Below are 18,418 nucleotides of genomic sequence, written 5' to 3'. Positions count from 1 at the left end.
AGTATCTGGAGGCGGAAAGATCCAGACAAAGGCAACTGCTTTGGCAAAGGACCCAAGACAGGAATGAGGTTGATGGATTTGAGGAAATAGAAAGCAAACAGGGGAGGACCGAAGGTGAGAAGGGTGGGGAAGCCAAGCTGAGTTTTTGTGGGCGGCATCAGGTTCTCTGGGTGGTTTGGAGCCCCCCAAACCCAGCAGTTAGTTGCCTGGAAACCTATTTGAAATGCAAATTCCCAGGCCCCACCCAGGCCTTCGGAATCAGAAGCTCTGGGGATGGAGCCCTTGGGTGATTTTGAGTACTAATGTTTCAGAACTCCTGGGCTAGATGATGCCATTTTAATTGTACTCTTAAGTATGAGGGGAACTTACTGAGGGTTTCCGGAGGGAAGTGGCATGTTATGATTTTTTAAAACAAATTTTTAAAAGTTTATTCTGACTGTAGAGAGGAGAATGGGCTGCAGCAGGGAAAGCGGGATGGAAGCAGGGAGCTGGGTTGGGTGACTGTCGCAAGGGTCCCATCCTAATGTGACAGTGGTTTGAGTAGGGCGGCATGGCGGAGAGGAGAGGTGGACCAGAACTGACAAGGTCAGGGAGGCAGAAACGAGTAGCCACAGAGAGCTGGCCACCATCTGTCCAGAGCACAGTTCAGAGGCAATATTCTCCGAGAAGACATTCCGCCCTCCCCCAGTCCCTCCCTATTGTCTAAAAATAGGGAGCACTGCCGAGATCCAGCCTGTCCCAGAGGGCAGGTGCTTCCTCAGCTGCGGGAGGACAGGTGAGGGAGAGCAGTGTGGGAGGGATTGACGCTATGAGGCTCAGGAAGTTGGCGGGCATCCTGGAAGGCTAAAGTTGTTAGCTCTGGAGAGTGAAGCAGGAGCCCTACTGACGGCGCTTGCGAGCGCTCGTGCTCTCTCTCTCTCTCTTTCTCTCTCTCTCTCTCTCTCTCTCTCTCTCTCGTGCGCACACCCAGTTACTGAGTTGAATGAGACCCACAGTTTCCATAGCAAGGGTTGCGTTTTTCTGGTCGTACCATTACCCACAAAAATCCCAAGAGAGAAATAAGGCCTCCCGCCCCCCCTTATATAGAGTTGATTAGGGTTAGGGTGAGGGGAGTCAAGCTTGGGCCCTGTCTTTATTTTAAATGTGTGGTATTTTGTTCATCACGATTGTTGTATTAATTCTTACTTTTAAAAAAATCGCAGTAAAATATGGCTGATGTGGATTACTGGGTCGTTTGGTGTACCCTTAAATTTTGCACCTACTCCTCACTTGCCTCAGCCCGGTATCATCTCTGGACCCATTGCTCTCTGCTCCCCATCAGCCTCTTCCACTGACTGTTCCCGGAATATCAGAGCTTTAAACACTGGCAAATAGGATTTGTATGCCCCTCACCCTTGTGAAAATGTCAGCTTCTACCTTTGGACTCTCTGTTCTCCAAGAAGTTTGCCTACTACGTTCCTGACAAGGTCACCAAGTGCTGTGAAACTCGCTGTGAGCTAGGTTGTCACACTGGAGGGGACACAGTGCTCCATGCTGCTGCAGCTGAGATGGGGCTCAGATTTAGGCAGTCTGCTCCAACCGCGGACAGCCTGGGCCCCATTTTGTCTCTAGGTGGTGCAAAACAAGAATTTGCCCTTTGGCTGGTAGAAGAAGGCAGGAACTGGAAATCAGTTCATGCAGGAGTCTGGCAGGTAGAAATTGCTGACAACCCCGCTGGGCCCACAGCACAATACACTCAGATGGTGACAATGGCTGACAGTGACCCGTCTGCTGTTTTCTCATCCAGAGCTGCTGCTCTGCGCACAACCCCAGGGGGCGGCATTTCCGTTGACTGGCAGGAGAACAGAGCCCACTGCCGGTGTGTGACACAGAAGCTCTGTCTTCGTTTAGTCCCTGATTGATTCAGTCAAGAAAACATCTATAGCATAAGCACATTTTCCATGTAGTTAAGTCTCTAATTGAAGGATTTTCTCTAACCAGCCCAGGGACAGGACTCTTTCCTGAACTTGCTATTCACTGGGCTTTCTAGAAATTATCCAGCAGCAGTACAGGCCGTATACGTGCTCTTACGGACAGGGCATGAAGTTGGCAGTACAGAGCCTCGATAATGTTTGACTCAAATCCGGAAGAGCTGGTCCCTCTCGCTTCCTAATTATTAGCAGGTTTTTCTTGTACCTGAAGTTCGTGTCCATACGATATGGTCTTCTCCACTTTCTGCTTGGATCACAGTCACTCTAGAAAATGAGATACCCGGGGGCACCCGGGTGGCTTAGCCGTTTGAGGATCCGGATCTTGATCTGGCTCAGGTCATGGCCTTGGGGGTTGTGGGATGTAGCCCTGTGTCAGGCTCCTGGCTCAGCCCAGAGTCGGCTTGAGACGCCTTTCTCCCTCTGCCCCTCCCCTAACCTGTGTGCGCACCCTTGCTCTCTCTCAAGTACATAAAGAAAATCTAAAGAGAGGGGAAAAAAAAAAGAGAGAGAGAGAGAGATGCCCACTGGAGAGAGAAAATAAGACAGAGAGACTCAACATCTCCAAAGCCGTTAATCAGGTAACCAGCCACTTGGTCTCTTCGGTGCTGGGAGCACACAGGTAAATAAAATGATTTTGTAGATAATTTTCATTGCTTTTCCAGGAAGGGAATTTATCAGCTTTGGGGTACAGCAGGCATTTGTTCCCAGACCATTGGTAGGTTTGTTTGTTTTACTTCCCCTCTTGACTTAGAAGCAAGTGGGAAAGAATTGGAGCTGTGAATCGTCCTCCCTTTCCCAGACCCCACTCGGTTAAGGAGAGGCAGAGCAAACATGAGGGCTGTACAGGGCTAGAAATAACCAAGTCACATGTAGAGCCTAACCCTGTACAAATCCACTGCTCTGCGGATCGGAAATTGGATGCTCCTTTGAGAATAAGTGGGACTTTCTTTCTTTCTTTCTTTTTTTTTTTTTTTTTTTTTATATTTTACTTATTTATTTGACAGACAGAGATCACAAGTAGGCAGAGAGGCAGGCAGAGAGAGAGGAGGAAGCAGGCTCCCTGCTGAGCAGAGAGCCCGATGCGGGACTCGATCCCAGGACCCCGAGATCATGACCCGAGCCTAAGACAGAGGCTTAACCCACTGAGCCACCCGGGCACCCCTAAGTGGGACTTTCAAGGCCAGACTCTCCTGTTAACCTAGAGTGGAGCTTCCCAGCCCTCACTCCACCCCATCAATCCCACTCACACTCACACTACAGTAATATGAAGCCCTTCCCACCACAAGGCAGCAAAGAGGGAGAGGAATCTATCCCAGCTTAAAAAGAAGAGAGCACTGTCATCCTGGCAGAGAAGTTGTAATTAGACAGTGCATGAGCACATTGATTTTCCACGTGTCTGAGCACACACTCACAAACACACAGCACTCTCTTTGCATTGTTGGCTGGGAGAAATGGTCTTCTCCCATTGCATTGTTGGCTGGGAGAAAAAGCTTCCTTGAGCTTCCCGCTTTGTTCAAACCAAGACGGGTTGGAGCGACCTGAGGCAAGTGTGTTGATTCGCCGTATTAAGATAATACATTCCCTAGAGCTAACTGTGACCCCCTACTTGCATGGAAATTCCGCACAAGCCAAGGGAAGCAGCAAAAGGGATGTTTGTCTGTCCATGTTCCCATCATAGGACTATAAGCTTCATGAGAGCAGGAACATACTTCCGATATGTAACGACTGGGTGTGTTACCGGGGTGGTGAGTTGTGTAATTCCTTGGTCCTCGTCTTCTCCAAGGAAAGAGGGATGCGATAGAGTGAAAGTAGCAAAGGGTTTTTTGTTTTGGCAAAAGGAGACAGCTCTCCCCAGAGGCAGAGGAGCAAGAGGAGAGGAGGGAGGCAGCATGCTGAGTCCGCATTGTTATTTTCTGGGGGTTCATTTGGTCTCCTCCCTCCCATCCTGTTACCATGGCTCCACCCATGAACGTGTCTTGGTTTCTTCCCCTCTAACCTTTTGTGCAAGTTTATGGTCGTCATCTGCCCACTAGCCCCTAAGACAACCCACAGGGTGGGGGTGGGGGGACCAACCCGCAATGCAGATGGTATTACAGAGATATTATAAGAGCCTTGGGGTTACTAGCAGATAAGGTCTTTCTTAAGTGTGCAGGTTCCAAAGCTGGGGCCATCTCTGTTGCCCTATCTTCTGCTTATCAGTCTGGGCTAAACGGCAAAAAGGGTTGGTCTAAGGGAGATGGAGCGGTCTCTAGGTGGAGACCGTCCCTGGCAACTGTCCCTTTGTTATCCTCCTTTCTCCCTGGCTGCTCCTGTCTATCTAACTGCCTGCTCTAACAGGTTAGGAATGGGTGGATGGATGCATCACGGACCATGTATCTAGTAAGCCCTGAAGAGGAACCAAAGAAGGAGAGAGAGGCAAGACATATTTCGAGCCTTTGAAATAGAGCCTAGCTCAGGAGGCAAGATAATGATGTGTGAAGGCAGTATGGACTGCACCAGGCAGTAGATGACTGGATTAGTGCAGTAGTCAGAAGGTCAGGAACCCATCATGGGCTGGATGTGTAGGAACATCCTCCAGATTTAGGTGGTATCTAGGTTCTATGTGAATGGAGTAAGAGGCACCTGGACAGGTAGAGAGGAGGGCAGACTATCCCAAGTGCTTATAGGGCCCTTTATCCTTGACCCCACCTTCTCTCCTGACTCATCTGCTCCCCCCTCCCCCCTCCCTCAGTGCTCTAGCCAAACTGAACTCATTTCATCACCTTGAAGCCACCATGTATTTTTTTTTTCCACCACCAAGACTTTCCATAGGGCATCCCTTCTCTCTGGAAGACTCTTTCTTCTCCTTGTGGCCAGACCAACTTGACTCACCATTCAGGCCTCTGCTGAAATACCCCTTCCTCTGGTGAGGCTTCCCTGATTTTATTCTTGACCACATGCCTCCTCAGCTCTGTTCTTCCTCTATCATCACACTGACCACACTTGACTGTGATTATTTGATTGCTTATCTGCCTCCCCGCTACAGGAAAGTCTTGCTTGAGAATCATGTCTGCCATGCATTAGGAGCTTCATAAATACTTAGTGAATGAAGTATTATGCAGTTTCATTGTGCGGTATCATCATTAGGAAGGAACGGATGGGTGGATGAGTGGGTGGGTTGATGGAGCGATGGGTGTAGGAGGAAAGGGAGAGAGGGAGGGAAGGAGGGAGGAAAGAAGGAAAGTCTCCAGGGTGAGCAGGAATATGGCATGTTTTGAGCATAATGAGAATTGAAGTGTAGACTTTCTGTGGTCAGGCATGAAAAGATAAAGTTGAAGAGATGGGTGGTTGGATGGATGGATGGATGGACGGACATTACAGAGAGCTTCTAATTCCTGGGATGAAGGGTTCAGTCTTTATCCTAGGAAATAATGGAGAGAATAAAAATCTGTAATTTAAAATGTTTTTTACCTTGTAAAGCTGACCTGCAAATCATGACAACCTTCGAAAGGAAGGGTGCCTATAAAGATTTTATTTGTCAGAGAGAGAGAGAGAGAATCACAAGCATTGAGAGCAGCAGGCAGAGGTAGAAGTAGGCACCGTGTTGAGCAAAGAGCCTGATGGGGGACTTGATCCCAGGACCCTGGGATCATGATCTGAATCGAAGACACGTAACCAACTGAGCTACCCAGGTGTGCCAAGGATGCCTATTTTAGAAGACAGATTTTCTAAGAAATAAAAATACCCTCACTTTGCCCTCACCTTTGGGAGACAGAGTGAGTGGCTCCTTTGGGGGGCTTTGGTACCACTTTGCCTCTGACCCTATCCTGAAGACTAGATCTGTAATCATACAGTCATGTGAGATGCACTTTTCCCTTTAGCCACAGGTAAGAAGCTCTTCAGGCATTGGGAAAGTGGATATTTGGGAGAGCAAATGAGTCAATCATGAGTTACAGTGCCCAGTACGAGCCCAGACATTCCAGAATGACCACCAAGTCCTCAAACGTGTGCAGGTGTGTGCCCGTGGACAGGCCCAGCAGTCGGGTCTTAACTGACAGTGGAGACAAAATGTTCATACATTTTGCTTAGAGGAAGCTCTATCTTTGTGACTACAGGTACTCCTAACTATGAAGAAGCTGCAGGCTGTAGAGGGCTTATCAGAAGGGCCCAGAATAGATGCCAAAGCAGCAAAGATCACGTGCATGCTCCTTCACATGCACCCAAACACCCCTCCCTCCCAATTTGTACCTCCCTGTGTCGCCATCCTCCCACCCACCTGACCACCCCTCCTTGCGCCCCCCGACTTGCAGAGAGTTCTTCAGTGAAATCCATCTCTCTGCCTCAGCCTGTCCCATATTCCTGCTGGTTCTGGCATGTGTATGGAATAGTGAGTGAATCACACAAGAGTCTGCCAAGCAGGACTGCTGCTTACAGTTGTGCATGTTGTGCACTGAATAAAGACCCTTGAGTGGAAAGCTAACAATCCAGCCAGTTCTCTCCATGCCAAGCCCAGCATCCTGATGCGTTGCTGTGCAAGCTGGAGAAAAGCACCCTGTCCTTGCCAGGCTCTGCATCTCCAGGGCTGTGTCTTTTCTCAACTTTGCATAGAGGTGTTAACTAGCCTAGCAGAGGCCATGCCATCAGGACAGAGGATTATGATTATAAAATAGATACGGCAAGACAGTTTCAAGAGATCATCTGGCTCAGTTCCTGACTTTGTGAAATGAACAAGCCTCACATATTGGTTGTCTATTGCTTTGTTACAAGTTGTCATAAACTTTGAGGCTTAACACAATATCTAGTTATCATCTCACAGTTCTGTAGCTCTGAAGTTCAGGTCTGGTGTGACTAAGTTCTCTGTTCAGGGTCTCAACGAGGCTGACATCAAGGCTGGATTGGGCTCCTATGTGGAAGCCAGGAGGAAATGTCAGCTTCCAAGTTCATTCAGGTGGTTGGCGGAATCCAATTTCTTGTGGCTTAAAGCCTGAAGGTCCCAGTCCTTGCTGTCTGTCATTCAGGGAGCAGCCTGCTGCTAGAGGCCACCTGCATTCCTGCTCATATGACAGCCTTCATCTTCAAGCCAGAAACAGTGTGTTGAGACCCTCTCATGGTTCAAGTCTCCAGCTTCCTCTTCTTCTTGGGCCCAAGAAAACTGTCTGCTTTTAAGGGCCCAAGTCCTCTCTTGCCCACCCATGTTCCTTTTACAAGCCAAATCTTTGAGACTTTTTTCCAACGGCTTGTTTGGAGAAACACATTCACCTCACTGTATCAGATCATTGCCCATTTTGAGGAAACACTAGCATGGACAAAATCATTCCAGGGTCAAAATCAATCAGAACCACCTTTTGTCATCCTAACCTCTCTTAAACATTTTTAGTAGAGTCTGACGCCGTGCGTGGTGTGCTGGAACTGGCTCCTGCTAGTTCATGAGAGCAGATTGTTAAATGTTTAGGAATTTTGCAAGATGGTCATTAAAAACTTAGTTGCCTGAGATTGACTTACAGTGGGTATTTATGCTGTGGAAGGCATAAACCCCAAATCAGAGTTCCTTTTTTTGTCTCCCCCCAGAGAGCTGGTCTACCAGTACCCCACTGGGTGTAGACCTTTACAGGTCATCTACCTGACTCTGTGCAGCAAGCAGGAATCCTCTCCATGGCCATTTTCACGCATGTTTATTATCCTGCTTTTTAATACCACCAGGAACCGGGCAGCCACTCCCTTATCTGCCACTTCATCTCATTGCTGTCACGGTCTGTGCCGAGTAGAAGTCTGCCTTCCTGCCAATGGCCACAGTGCTTTGGAAGCAGAGTCTGTGTCAGCCCCAGGACCACTGAGCAGTGTCGTCTTCTGCAACAGACGCCTGTCCCGTGGATCCACATTGCAGACCTCACTTAGAAGCACGGTCTTTAGAGCCACACTGGGTTCACATCCCAACTCTGCCACTTACTCAGCTATGACCTTGGGCAAGTCTCTTAACTTTTCAGGGCTTCTGGTTCCTCATCTACACACTGGGGACAAAAGCAGTACCTACCTCACTGGTTATGGCAAGGTTCCAGGGAGCTCATACCTGCAGAGAGAACAGCACCTTGCCTGGCAGGTTCCTGACTCGCTGGTTTGCTGTAAGGATGAAATTACTTAATGTTCATGAAGTGCTTGAGTAGCACAGTGCCTGGCTCAGGGTAAGCACTATATAAATATTAGCAAATGGATTTGAAACATGGTTTGCAGACCTTTCACTGTACCCATCACCCTACTCTGGGTGCACTCTGATGTCCCCCCGAGAATACAGCATCTTAAAGGACCTACTAACTCCAGGCTGTGGCTGAAGTGCTACCCTTCCATTCCAGCCTCCTTCTCCCTGACGGGTGCTGGAGTTTGAGCAGCTGTCTGATTTTCCCTCCTTTTTTAATAGCATCAGAGAGACCTCTCCAAGGAGTCTTGAGCCCTAGACCAGCAACATGGGTGCCTCCTGGCTGCTTGTCAGGAACGCAGGGTCTCAGGCACACCCCAGATTTACTGAATCAGAATCTGCATTTTAACAAGATCCCCCAGGAGGCAGACATATGCACATCAGAGTCTGAGAAGCACTGTTTTGGGGGACCCTATGGACATCTATTTTCAAGAGGGAATCACTTGGGGGCATCCTAAATCTTTTCATGAGACAAGGAACCTCTCCCCTAGACCTTGGTAAGAGCCTGGGGAGTGCCAGGGTCAGGCTGTCTGGGTGTGGCTGGGGATGGGAGGGGCTTTTCTGCCCAGAATTGGGGCCAGAAACCTGCTGGGGGAAGAGAGGGGGGTCTGCTGGTACCTAATAAGGAAGACTACAAGAACCCAACACAGATCATGAGGCTTCTGAAAGCTCCCACAAAAAGGCTTACTGGTCCACTGCCCGCTGTCCTCCAGGCCTGGGTGGAGGGAGCTTTGTGAGTTGTGAGCAGGCCTGGAGCACCTGGAAACGATGAGAAAGAACCCTTCTCAATGGGGAAGAGTCATTTCATAGAAATCCGAAGAGCAGCTAAATTAGAGATTACTTAGAGATTACTTTTAGAAAAGGAGGGCCAAAGGGTTAGCCAGCCTCCTACTCCCGGCGCAGTACCCAGGCAGAGCCACTTAGGAACCGAATTTCTCCCCTGCTGCCTGCATTTAAATGGGAGAATTCTGTGGTTCCTCGATGTGGCACAGCTCAGGAATGGCGTCCAGAGTTTATCCTCCTGCTTGCATAAAATAAGCTGTAGCAGTAATAAGGGACGTTTGCTAAAATCCCAGCTGCACTGTGTGCTAGCTGTATGACGCCAGGCAAGTGACTTAGCCTCTCTGAGAATTTGTTTTCTCATCTTTAAAGTGCACGTAATAATTCCTATGTTAGATGGGGGAAGTAAGGATGAAATAAGGACGTTCTCTTGGTGTTGAGAATGTAAATGTGTATCTTATTGCAAATCCCTTTCCCGTGTAAAGCCAAGTCCACAGGGCCCTCCTCCAGGGTAGTAGTCATCCATTCTACAAATAAATGCTGCTTCCTCGCTCTCTTTCACCCTCAGGGAACTCAGTGGCTAAAGAGCACCCTTCCCTTTGCAGTGTCCCGAGAACGAGAGGTCTGGTTTGGAATTGGGTGTCCTCAGTGCAAAGGAATGTTCTGAGAGGCCAGGCAGGCAGACCAGAAACGGGTTTCCTGATCCCTCCTGGCTTGTTGGTGGGAGAGCTCCTGGGAGCGTCTTTTCCAAGCAGTGACCCCTTCGAGCTTGGGAGCGCTGCCGGCTTTGGTTCCTCCCTCAGCAGAAGGCTGGGAGGAGAAGCAGGGCAGGTCAACACCTCGCCTTGGTATGGTTCAAAGCCCCCAGCCAAGCCCCATGAATTCAGTCCCAGGGTGTTGCTGGAGAGCGGTCCTGTAGACAGACGAGTGGAGTGCGTTCAACGACGGTAGAGTTGGATGACACTGGGCTTCTGGTCTCTTTGGCCCATGGAAATCCTTGGGCATTATATCAGAAAAGCCTTCAAAGCAATGTTTTACTGCTGTTCCTAATGAGTTTTTGCTGCAAAAAGGCAGGTGTGTTCTTGGCCATGTCAGAAATTCACCTCCAGTCCTTCAGCAAGTCATGGTCAAGGTCCTTCTCCACGCTGGCCACTAGGACCGTGGCGGCAAGTGAGGCAGTTTCCCTTTGCTTACATTCCAATGTGGACAGACAGACTAGAAACAAGTAAGTTAATAAACCAGCCATTTGTCTTCAGGCTGTGATTGGTGCCCTGAAGGGAATGAGCAGACAGAACATAGAGGAAGGTGACCCATTTGGGGGGGGTAGAGACAGTGAGCAGGAGAAAGACACAAGGAGGTCAGGTGCCCACGGAGGGCCTCTCCTAGGAGGTGATGCTTATGTGGAGACCCAAAGAATGAGGATAGCACAGACCCAGGCACAGAGAACAAGCAAGGATGATGCCTCAAGTGGAAAGGGTCTTGATTTAAGGAATAGAAAGAAAGACCAGTGTGTGTGGGACTCCCGAGCGAGGGGAGAATAATGGAAATGGAGTCAGCAAAGTCACCAGCAGCTGGGATGTGTAAGATCCTAGAGGCCATGGTAAGGACACTGCATTTATTCCAATGATAGTGGTGGGATAGGACTTGGATTGTGTTTTTAATAGCCCTGGGTCATTATGGGGGAAGGAATTGAAGGAGGGGGCAAAGGCAGGAATATCTCTTACAAAGTTATTACGAAGTCCAAAGGAGAGGCAATGGGTGTCTTGACTGGGGTCTCAGTAGCAGAGGGAAATGTGGCAGCAAATTACATTAGGGTTGGGGTGGGGTTGGGGGAAAGAGTGAGGAGAAGGAAAGAATCAGCGGTGATTTCCAGGTCTGGATAGACCATGTTGCTGTTGACTGAAATGAGGAAGAACAAGTTAGGAAAGAGAACTCAAGACCTGGCTGGTGACTCTCCCTTAATTTAAATGTCCTTGTGGCTTCATCTGTGGCTTGAGCAGAATTGAGGACTTACTTGGTTTTCAAGAGCTGGAAGGGAAAGGGTTTCTCTAGCTCCAGGCAGGGTCCAAATGGAGGTAGTGCCATCCCCATGACTGATCCCAGCGAGGGAGTCAGATACCCCGTCTCCTGCACTCCTCCAGCCAGTGGGTTTGCTAGGCCCACCTCAGTTCCTCAGTTATCGATGGCATCTCTTATTCTCTTCATCTGTTCGCTAAAAGTCACAAGCACAAGTCACAGACGGTCCCCAGACGTGGTCTGTCCAGCCCAGAGCTTGTCACTGACAGAGACTCAAGGCCGGATTTTGAAAAACCGTGTGAGTTGCTGTCTGTGCTCTCACTTTAGCATTATCAGCCCCTCCGCTAACCCATCTAGGATGGATCGTCCTGCACTATCCAGTCCTTTCTTTTCTTTTCTTTTTCTTTTTTATCTTTTTTTTTTGGCTAAGATTTTATTTATTCATTTGGCAGGCAGAGATCACAAGTAGGCAGAGAGGCAGGCAGAGAGAGAGGAGGAAGCAGGCTCCCTGCTGAGCAGAGAGCCTGATGAGGGGCTTGATGCAGGGCTCGATCCCAGGACCCTGAGATCATGACCTGAGCTGAAGGCAGAGGCTTTAACCCACTGAGCCTCCCAGGCGCCTCTATCCAGTCCTTTCTTGACCTGACTTCCGTTTCCGGCCTGTACCCCGTCTTGAGCCACCCGTTCTATCTGCTGATCTCCCCTTATTTTCTGACTTAAAGACTGGAGATGGCAAGAGTCCCTCCCATACGACTCTCAACCCCCCACATCAGGGTCCTGTTGCCCTTAGTAATAATGGTTGTTATTTATTAAGTGCTTACGAGGGAGGGAACGTGTCCCCACCAAGTGCGTCACGGGCATGATCTCATTTAAGAACGCTCTGAAGTAGGTGTTCAGATAACAAATGAGACTTGAAGAGCTTTAGCTGGTTGCCCCGGGGATACCCAGCTAGTGAGAAGTGGAGGTCCGATCTGACCCCAGGTCCTCAGTCTCTAGTACCAGGGCCGCTGCTCTCAAGGAGGAAAGTCAGAGGCTGAACGCTCACACTTTCCGTGTTGGTGAGCCAGCTTCCGCTGCGACGGCGTGGGTGCGGCAAGTGAGGACAGTTTGGCGTCTCTGATTTTGAAGCCGCAGACTGGCAGGTGCTAGGGTGTGTTAGTAACCACTCTTCATTCACCTCGGGAGCCACAGGCCCACATTGGTTCTCTAGGGTCAGCAGCATGGACGAGGGAAGCTCTGTAACCATCCAACACGCTCGATGGGGATGTGGGAAAACTTGGGCGAGCAGAGAGGTTGTTCCAAGTCAGAATGTAAAGATAGTCCTACTTTATGTATGTGTGTGTGTATATATATACAACATATATACCTGTGTGTGTGTATGTATGTGTGTATATGTGTGTGTGTGTGTGTGTGTGTGTATTTTTTTTTAAAGGGTGGTGCAGAAGACCTCAGCCTCCTCAACAAAGGGTCCACAAAGGGTAGGCCTGTGGCCCCCTCAAGTCTGCAAGGGTGCACGCCCCATGGGCAGCTGGACAGGGCTCCTGCATGTGTCCCTTCGTCCCACTGCTGAGGGGAGACTCAGCTCTGGGCACACCCCTCCAGCAGTGTCCCACACCCTCTGCGACAGGCCTCAACTGGAGTCTGGTGCTGGAATGTCCCCATTATTAAGCAAAGGTTGGGGGAGGCCCAGGTCCATCCTTGTTTTTAAAGCTCCTAGTAATAGGAAGGAAGGAATGAAGGAAAATGAAAATCAGGACTACAAAAATTGGTTTATGTTTTTCATTGTTTAGCACCTTTTAAAGATTTTTTTAAAAATTTATTTGACATACAGAGATCACAAGTAGGCAGAGAGGCAGGCAGAGAGAGAGGGGGAAGCAGGCTCCCCGCAGAGCAGAGAGCCCGATGTGGGGCTCCTCCCAGGACCCTGGGATCATGACCTGAGCTAAAGGCAGAGGCTTTAACCCACTGAGCCACCCAGGTGCCCCTGTTTAGAACCTTTTAACGTAAAAATAGTATAATTGTGCTAATCGCAAGGTCACTATAGGATTTGTAAGGTAACTGGGGCTCAGAGCGCCCTAGAGTTCATGTAATCCGGTTCTTGCCCCCACTGAGGCTGCAGGCCTCATTCGGAGGTAGCTTACAAGCTTTTGAAGCCCGCTGTGAGTTCCAGAATGTGTGACTTGAGCCGCCTGGCCCTCCTGGCTTCCCCATGGTAGTCCCTGCCGCAGAGAAAGGGAAGAAAAAGTCCTTCTGCGTCCAGGCAAGACTCCCACAGGCCAACAGGCCCCCCATCCGCGTCCTTTCTATAACATATGCCTTTCAGACCAATACCAGCTGATTTCAAAAATCAAAAAGTTCTCCCTGTCCCCAGAGCGAGAAGGACAAGGAAGCGAACCTCACGGAGGACCTGAATGATGGGACCATTATGCTCATATTATTTCCTTGCTCTCACAACTGCCCTGGGACGGTGTAAGCATTATTTAACCTGATTCTGTATGAGTTACATTATTTGTCCAAGGTCACGTGGCGTATCCAAGCTTAGAACCCAGAACCTTTGACTTTCCAGCCTTTGAGTCTGACCATACCACGAAGCCCCACGAAGCCTAAGAGGAGCCCAGGGAGCCTGGAAGGGGGCCTGGGGCAGCCCCTCCCCTCGGTGCCCCCGTGGGGACACACTTTGACCTTTCTGGATCTTTTTACTGTTTCCTTCTCTTCCTGTTCCTTCTCCCAGCTGGCTTGCTGCCACCCCAATCTGCTCCCTGCTTATGATACTTATTTTTCCATCCACAGCAAAACAATTCACATCAAGGTAATTGATGATGAGGCGTATGAGAAAAACAAGAATTACTTCATTGAGATGATGGGCCCCCGCATGGTGGATATGAGTTTTCAGAAAGGTGTAGTACCCTGTCCTCCACACTAACATTAACGTTCTCTCCTCTCCTCTCCTCTTCTGGTTCTTTCTTTCCCCAGGCTGTCTGTCTTCTGTTCTCCCTTTCTTCTGCCTCTCTCAGTCCACGTCCCCTTGTTTTCTTTCTTGTTCTCTCATTTCCTTTCTTTGCCCCTCTCCCTCTCCCTCTCTCTGATCCCAGCACTGCCCTAACACCTGTCAGCCTGTCACATGGGATCCGTAAGAGGGATGTTCAGGAGTCAATGGTAATTTTTGTGAGATGGAGAAATGGGTATGGGAAAAACACAGCGTGGGGGAGAGAGAGAGAGAGAGCCAGAGCCCGGAGTATCATATACGGGGCTCTCTGCTTCTCCTGGATGGCCTTCTATACAGGAAAGAGAAAGACCACACAACCCGGCGCCAGGTGGGAGGGCAGTGCTGGGAAACTGGCCTCCGCGCTCAGCACAGATTCCCATGGGCCGCTATTCTCGGGGCTAAGCTTAGAGTCTGCAGACATTGGCAATCAGTATATTTGGATTTGGGTTCTATTTATGGTTCATCCCATTCCTCAGAGCAGGCCTTAGGAGCCATTTTTTCTGCCATATTCCTGCTGTCAAGGTGTGTTTCCCTCCTGACCTTGATTGAGCTGAAAGTACAAGTTTTAGTTTGAGGTCAAGGTTGCAGACCTATCTGCTGGCCTCTTGTTTTCGCTGCAGAGAACATCTAGGTGTGGTGGCAGAGACTTAGAATGGTGGGCTGGGGATTATGGCTTGAGTGGAAGCTTTCCCACAAGATCACAGTATTTCTCAGAGTAGATGAAGCCTTTGCCTTCAACTTAAATGACCGCACACACCCCAGACTTCCCACAGGCAAGTCAGAACATCCTCTTCTGGACAGACCATCTGGGTCAAGGGGAGCCACCAGTATCTGGGGACAACTTTCCTTCCCTCCAGTTCATATTCCTCCAGCAAGGCCCTTGGTCCCAGAGTACCCACTCCTAACCCACAGCAGAGTCCCTGCAAGGGAAAAGTTGCCAGGCTCACAACTCCTAGGTAGCCCCAGGTTCCCATATCTAGGGCTTAGAGAGAAGTTTCTAGAAAATCTTCTTATCATTCATTTAGCTTTGTCTTTTGTCTACTGAGCAAGGTATGTAAAGGTGTCCAAAAATAGCACCGAAAAGGGTGACCTAGAGTGTACTTGTGAAACACACACACAAAACCCAAGTGCACAGCAAACCTTATGGCCAGCAAACCCCCTCAGATCAGTCTACCATTTTACAGACAGCAAAGCGGAGCGTGTCTTCAGAAGGAAAGAGGAACATCAGAGGCTCTGACGAGACATTTTAGGTTATTGTTTTTTAGTATCTCTTTGCCCTTTCGAGAGCATTTGGGTCCCAGACCAAAGACAAGGCAAGCAGAAAATAACAATCATGGCTCGCTACTGGGACGTGCAAACCCCACTGTGGTTCCAGGAAGGACCAAGATGGGGAGCGCAACTTCTCCAAGGACAGCTGGCCTGAGCCAGCCTCATGCGAGTCTCTGGAGGGGAGCGATTTTCAAAGAAACTTGGCTTTGCTTGGTGATTTGTTTCTAAACGACACTAGGCTCAGTTGAGATGTCGAGAAATGATTATCTGGAGCCTGGGGAAAGCTCCTTCACCACTTTTCCCAGGCCTCAGATAATCAGCATTTGAGGAAACCAGCCTTGGCAATAGAAGTACAGAGGTGATTTAGAATTTGATGACATATCATTTTCTTTACATTTTCCTAGGAGTGCTTCAGTGGTAAATATTAAAGGAGTCCTGTATCACATGATGGTTAATACATACTCATTTTCGTTCCCACTACTGGAGCCTTAAGATCAAGAATGACAAAGATATTAGAATTCTGCCTTCCTTTCTCTCCTCTCTCTCTCTCTTTTGTTTCTCTCCCTCATAAATACTTTTGAAGTTTTCTTTAAGAGGCTCACATAAGAAGTGAGTATAGACACAGGAAGGGAAAACGAGCCCCTGGCTTGGTACTATTGGTATATCTCCTGTTGGTGAAGGGCCCTGGATCATTCCCAATGGGTTAGTAGTCTACCTGCTTCCCGAGGAAATGCCAGTTACCATGTGACACCCCGTGGAATGTGCTGCCCCGCTGACTTCTTACTAACCATCAGCAGGATCTAAACTGACTCCCCCCCCCACCAGCACCCCCCTTGCCCTTCCCCTTTCTCTCCTGTCCTCCTGGAACCCTTCCTTTGCCCACTTTTCCTTGCCTCCCAGCTCCCTTTCCTTCACACCCATAAGCAAACTACGACCAAGGAGACAAGAAAAGCTGAGACTGTTTTTTTATATGAGAAAAATACAATCCACCGTAGTCCTACCGGATGCCGCCACGGCGGGACTGGGCTGCATGTGCCAGGAGTGATGGGGAATGATTTTAAAGGCTGTGCTCCAAATGACCAACCAATCTACCGACCCAGTCGACACCCTCTCTCTCTTGTTGTCCCTACAGGAAAACCATAAGGGTTAAAATAGTAGATGAGGAGGAATACGAAAGGCAAGAGAATTTCTTCATTGTCCTTGGTGAACCGAAATGGATGGAACGTGGAATATCAGGTGTGAGATTCTTTAAAAAAAACAAAACAAAACAAAACAAAATAAAACAACAAAAACAAAAAGAAAGGAAAAAAATTGAAACTGAAAAGCAACAGCCACAAAAAGCAACTCTGTTTTTTTTTCCTCCCTGCCCCTACCCCTCACCATTTTCTTCCCTTTTCCTTTTTCCTCTTTTTGACCAAAGGACTTTTTTATTCTTTTCCCTCCTGTATTCTCGCTCTCACCCTGTTTCGGTGTCATCTCTGCCTTCTTAGCCTTAGCTGATTCCCCAGTCCTCCTTTCCCACCTTCTGGACAGCGCTGCAGCCTCAACCTCTCATTACCCTACCGAGTTACCTCCTCCCGCCCCGTGCTCCAGTGATCTGATCACCACTGTCCCCGGCACTCTCCCCCACAGCCCCCACACACCCATGGAAGCTGAAACTGTGGAAACTCCTTGGTGGGTGGGGAGGAGAAGAAAAAGAAAGGAATGTGCTGCCATGCATGTCTGTGCCCTTTCCTGCCTTCCTGCCCTCCTACCCTTCACCCTTGAGCCTGGACTGAATGGGGGAAGAGTCTGGGATGGGGGCTGGGGCCCGTGTTGCAACGATGCTTTGACAGTTTCCTGCTGCATTCCCCAACCTTCCTTGAGTGCGTGGCGGGTTATTCCCTTGCAGAGTGGTTCATAGGCCCCTCTGCCCTTCATGGAGGTAAGTGTCTTATCTGACTATTTCACAGCTGGGGAGACCATGGTATGAAGAGGTGTGCCAGGTGTCAGAGGCCATAGCTCCTGAGACCTCTCTGAGACAGAGCTGGCTTCGGAAGTAGTCAGATGATCTGGAGTCCTGAACTACTCTCCCTCCCCCTTGACATCCAGCCCATCTCATTCTACCTTTATTCAGGCTGCTTTAAGACCATGCAATCCCTAAAGCAGAAAACTGGGAGTCTGCAAAAAGAGGGCAATAACTCCAGGTATGGGAATCTCCCCAGCCAGAGGGCCCTGGAAAAGGACTAACACTGGGTGGGCCCAGAGTATTAACTTACGGGTTTTCCAATAGGAGAAGGGCCTCTAAATGGTGTAGTGGGTTTTGATCCCTGGGAAATAACACAGTTCACTGAAGCCTTCCTTGGCTTGGCATCTGCAAATAGGCTTATCACCCAGATCCCAAGATAACCCTCATCTCCCACCAGAGGAGTGGCCTCATCTCCTCCCTTCCTCAAGACATGCATCTTGGAATACCTGCTAGGGTTCCATTCCTAAGGGACTGATTATGTTGCAGCCAAGGAAGATATAAGGAAAGATTTCTTCCCTTGAAGAAAAATGATTGGAAACCACTACTTCGAAAGTGCTGGAGGAGCATATGTGGGATTGGAGAAGGGTGCTCTTGGGAGGTACCAAGAGAAGGACGTTCACACTCCCTTTCAGGAGAGAGATGCTTCTGGGAGCCTCGTGGAGGATGGAACAGTGAGACCCACTTGTTTGTCAAAAAAGGGAGATTATTCTGCAGCAACTCCATATTCACATGACAAAGAGCAGCATAAAGCCTTTCCTTAAAGGACAGATCTAAGGGATTCAGCAACTATACTCCTAAAGCCTTATCAACAGGATTGATCAGTTCTCACTGTCTTCTGGGGACTCTTCTGCAGATCTGACCAGTTCTGTGTCTACCTAGGTTTGGGCATGCCTAGTGTCCTAGGGGAAAAAGCCCTCTCCATCTTCCATTACTCATCCTCTCCTTGCCACCTGATAGGATGTCGCCATAATTCTGACTGCCAGAGTGCGAACGAGGGGATAAAATCTCTAGTTCCATTGTTTAGATTGCCAGTCTGCCAGTTGCTACCACTGAGAACATTCTCAGAAGTTGTCTCAACACCTGCCCTATCTCATTCCGACTTCCCCTGTGCATCTACTCCACCGCCTCATGATTGGTTGGATGCAGCAGACACTTAAGGCCATTGTAAACTAGATTTATCAATTTCCATAGTCTGTTACGTAGGTGCAAATGAAAGCAGC

General features: G+C 49.1%; 1 protein-coding gene across 4 annotated transcripts in view; it reads left to right on the top strand.

Annotated features, from left to right (window-relative positions):
• Window positions 1-18,418, top strand: part of SLC8A3 (solute carrier family 8 member A3) — a 137,144-nt gene that overhangs the window by 104,680 nt on the left and 14,046 nt on the right. For all 4 annotated transcript variants that reach the window (XM_032344617.1, XM_032344618.1, XM_032344619.1 and 1 more), the window contains exon 3: window positions 16,323-16,426. In XM_032344617.1, coding sequence (XP_032200508.1) covers window positions 16,323-16,426 — 104 coding nt within the window. The remainder of the gene's footprint in view (window positions 1-16,322; window positions 16,427-18,418) is intronic.

The sequence above is a fragment of the Mustela erminea genome, chromosome 5 (genome assembly GCF_009829155.1).
Source record: "Mustela erminea isolate mMusErm1 chromosome 5, mMusErm1.Pri, whole genome shotgun sequence".
NCBI lineage: Eukaryota > Metazoa > Chordata > Mammalia > Carnivora > Mustelidae > Mustela > Mustela erminea.
Note: the sequence above shows the minus strand (reverse complement) of the source record. Positions and strands in the feature narration are given on the sequence as shown.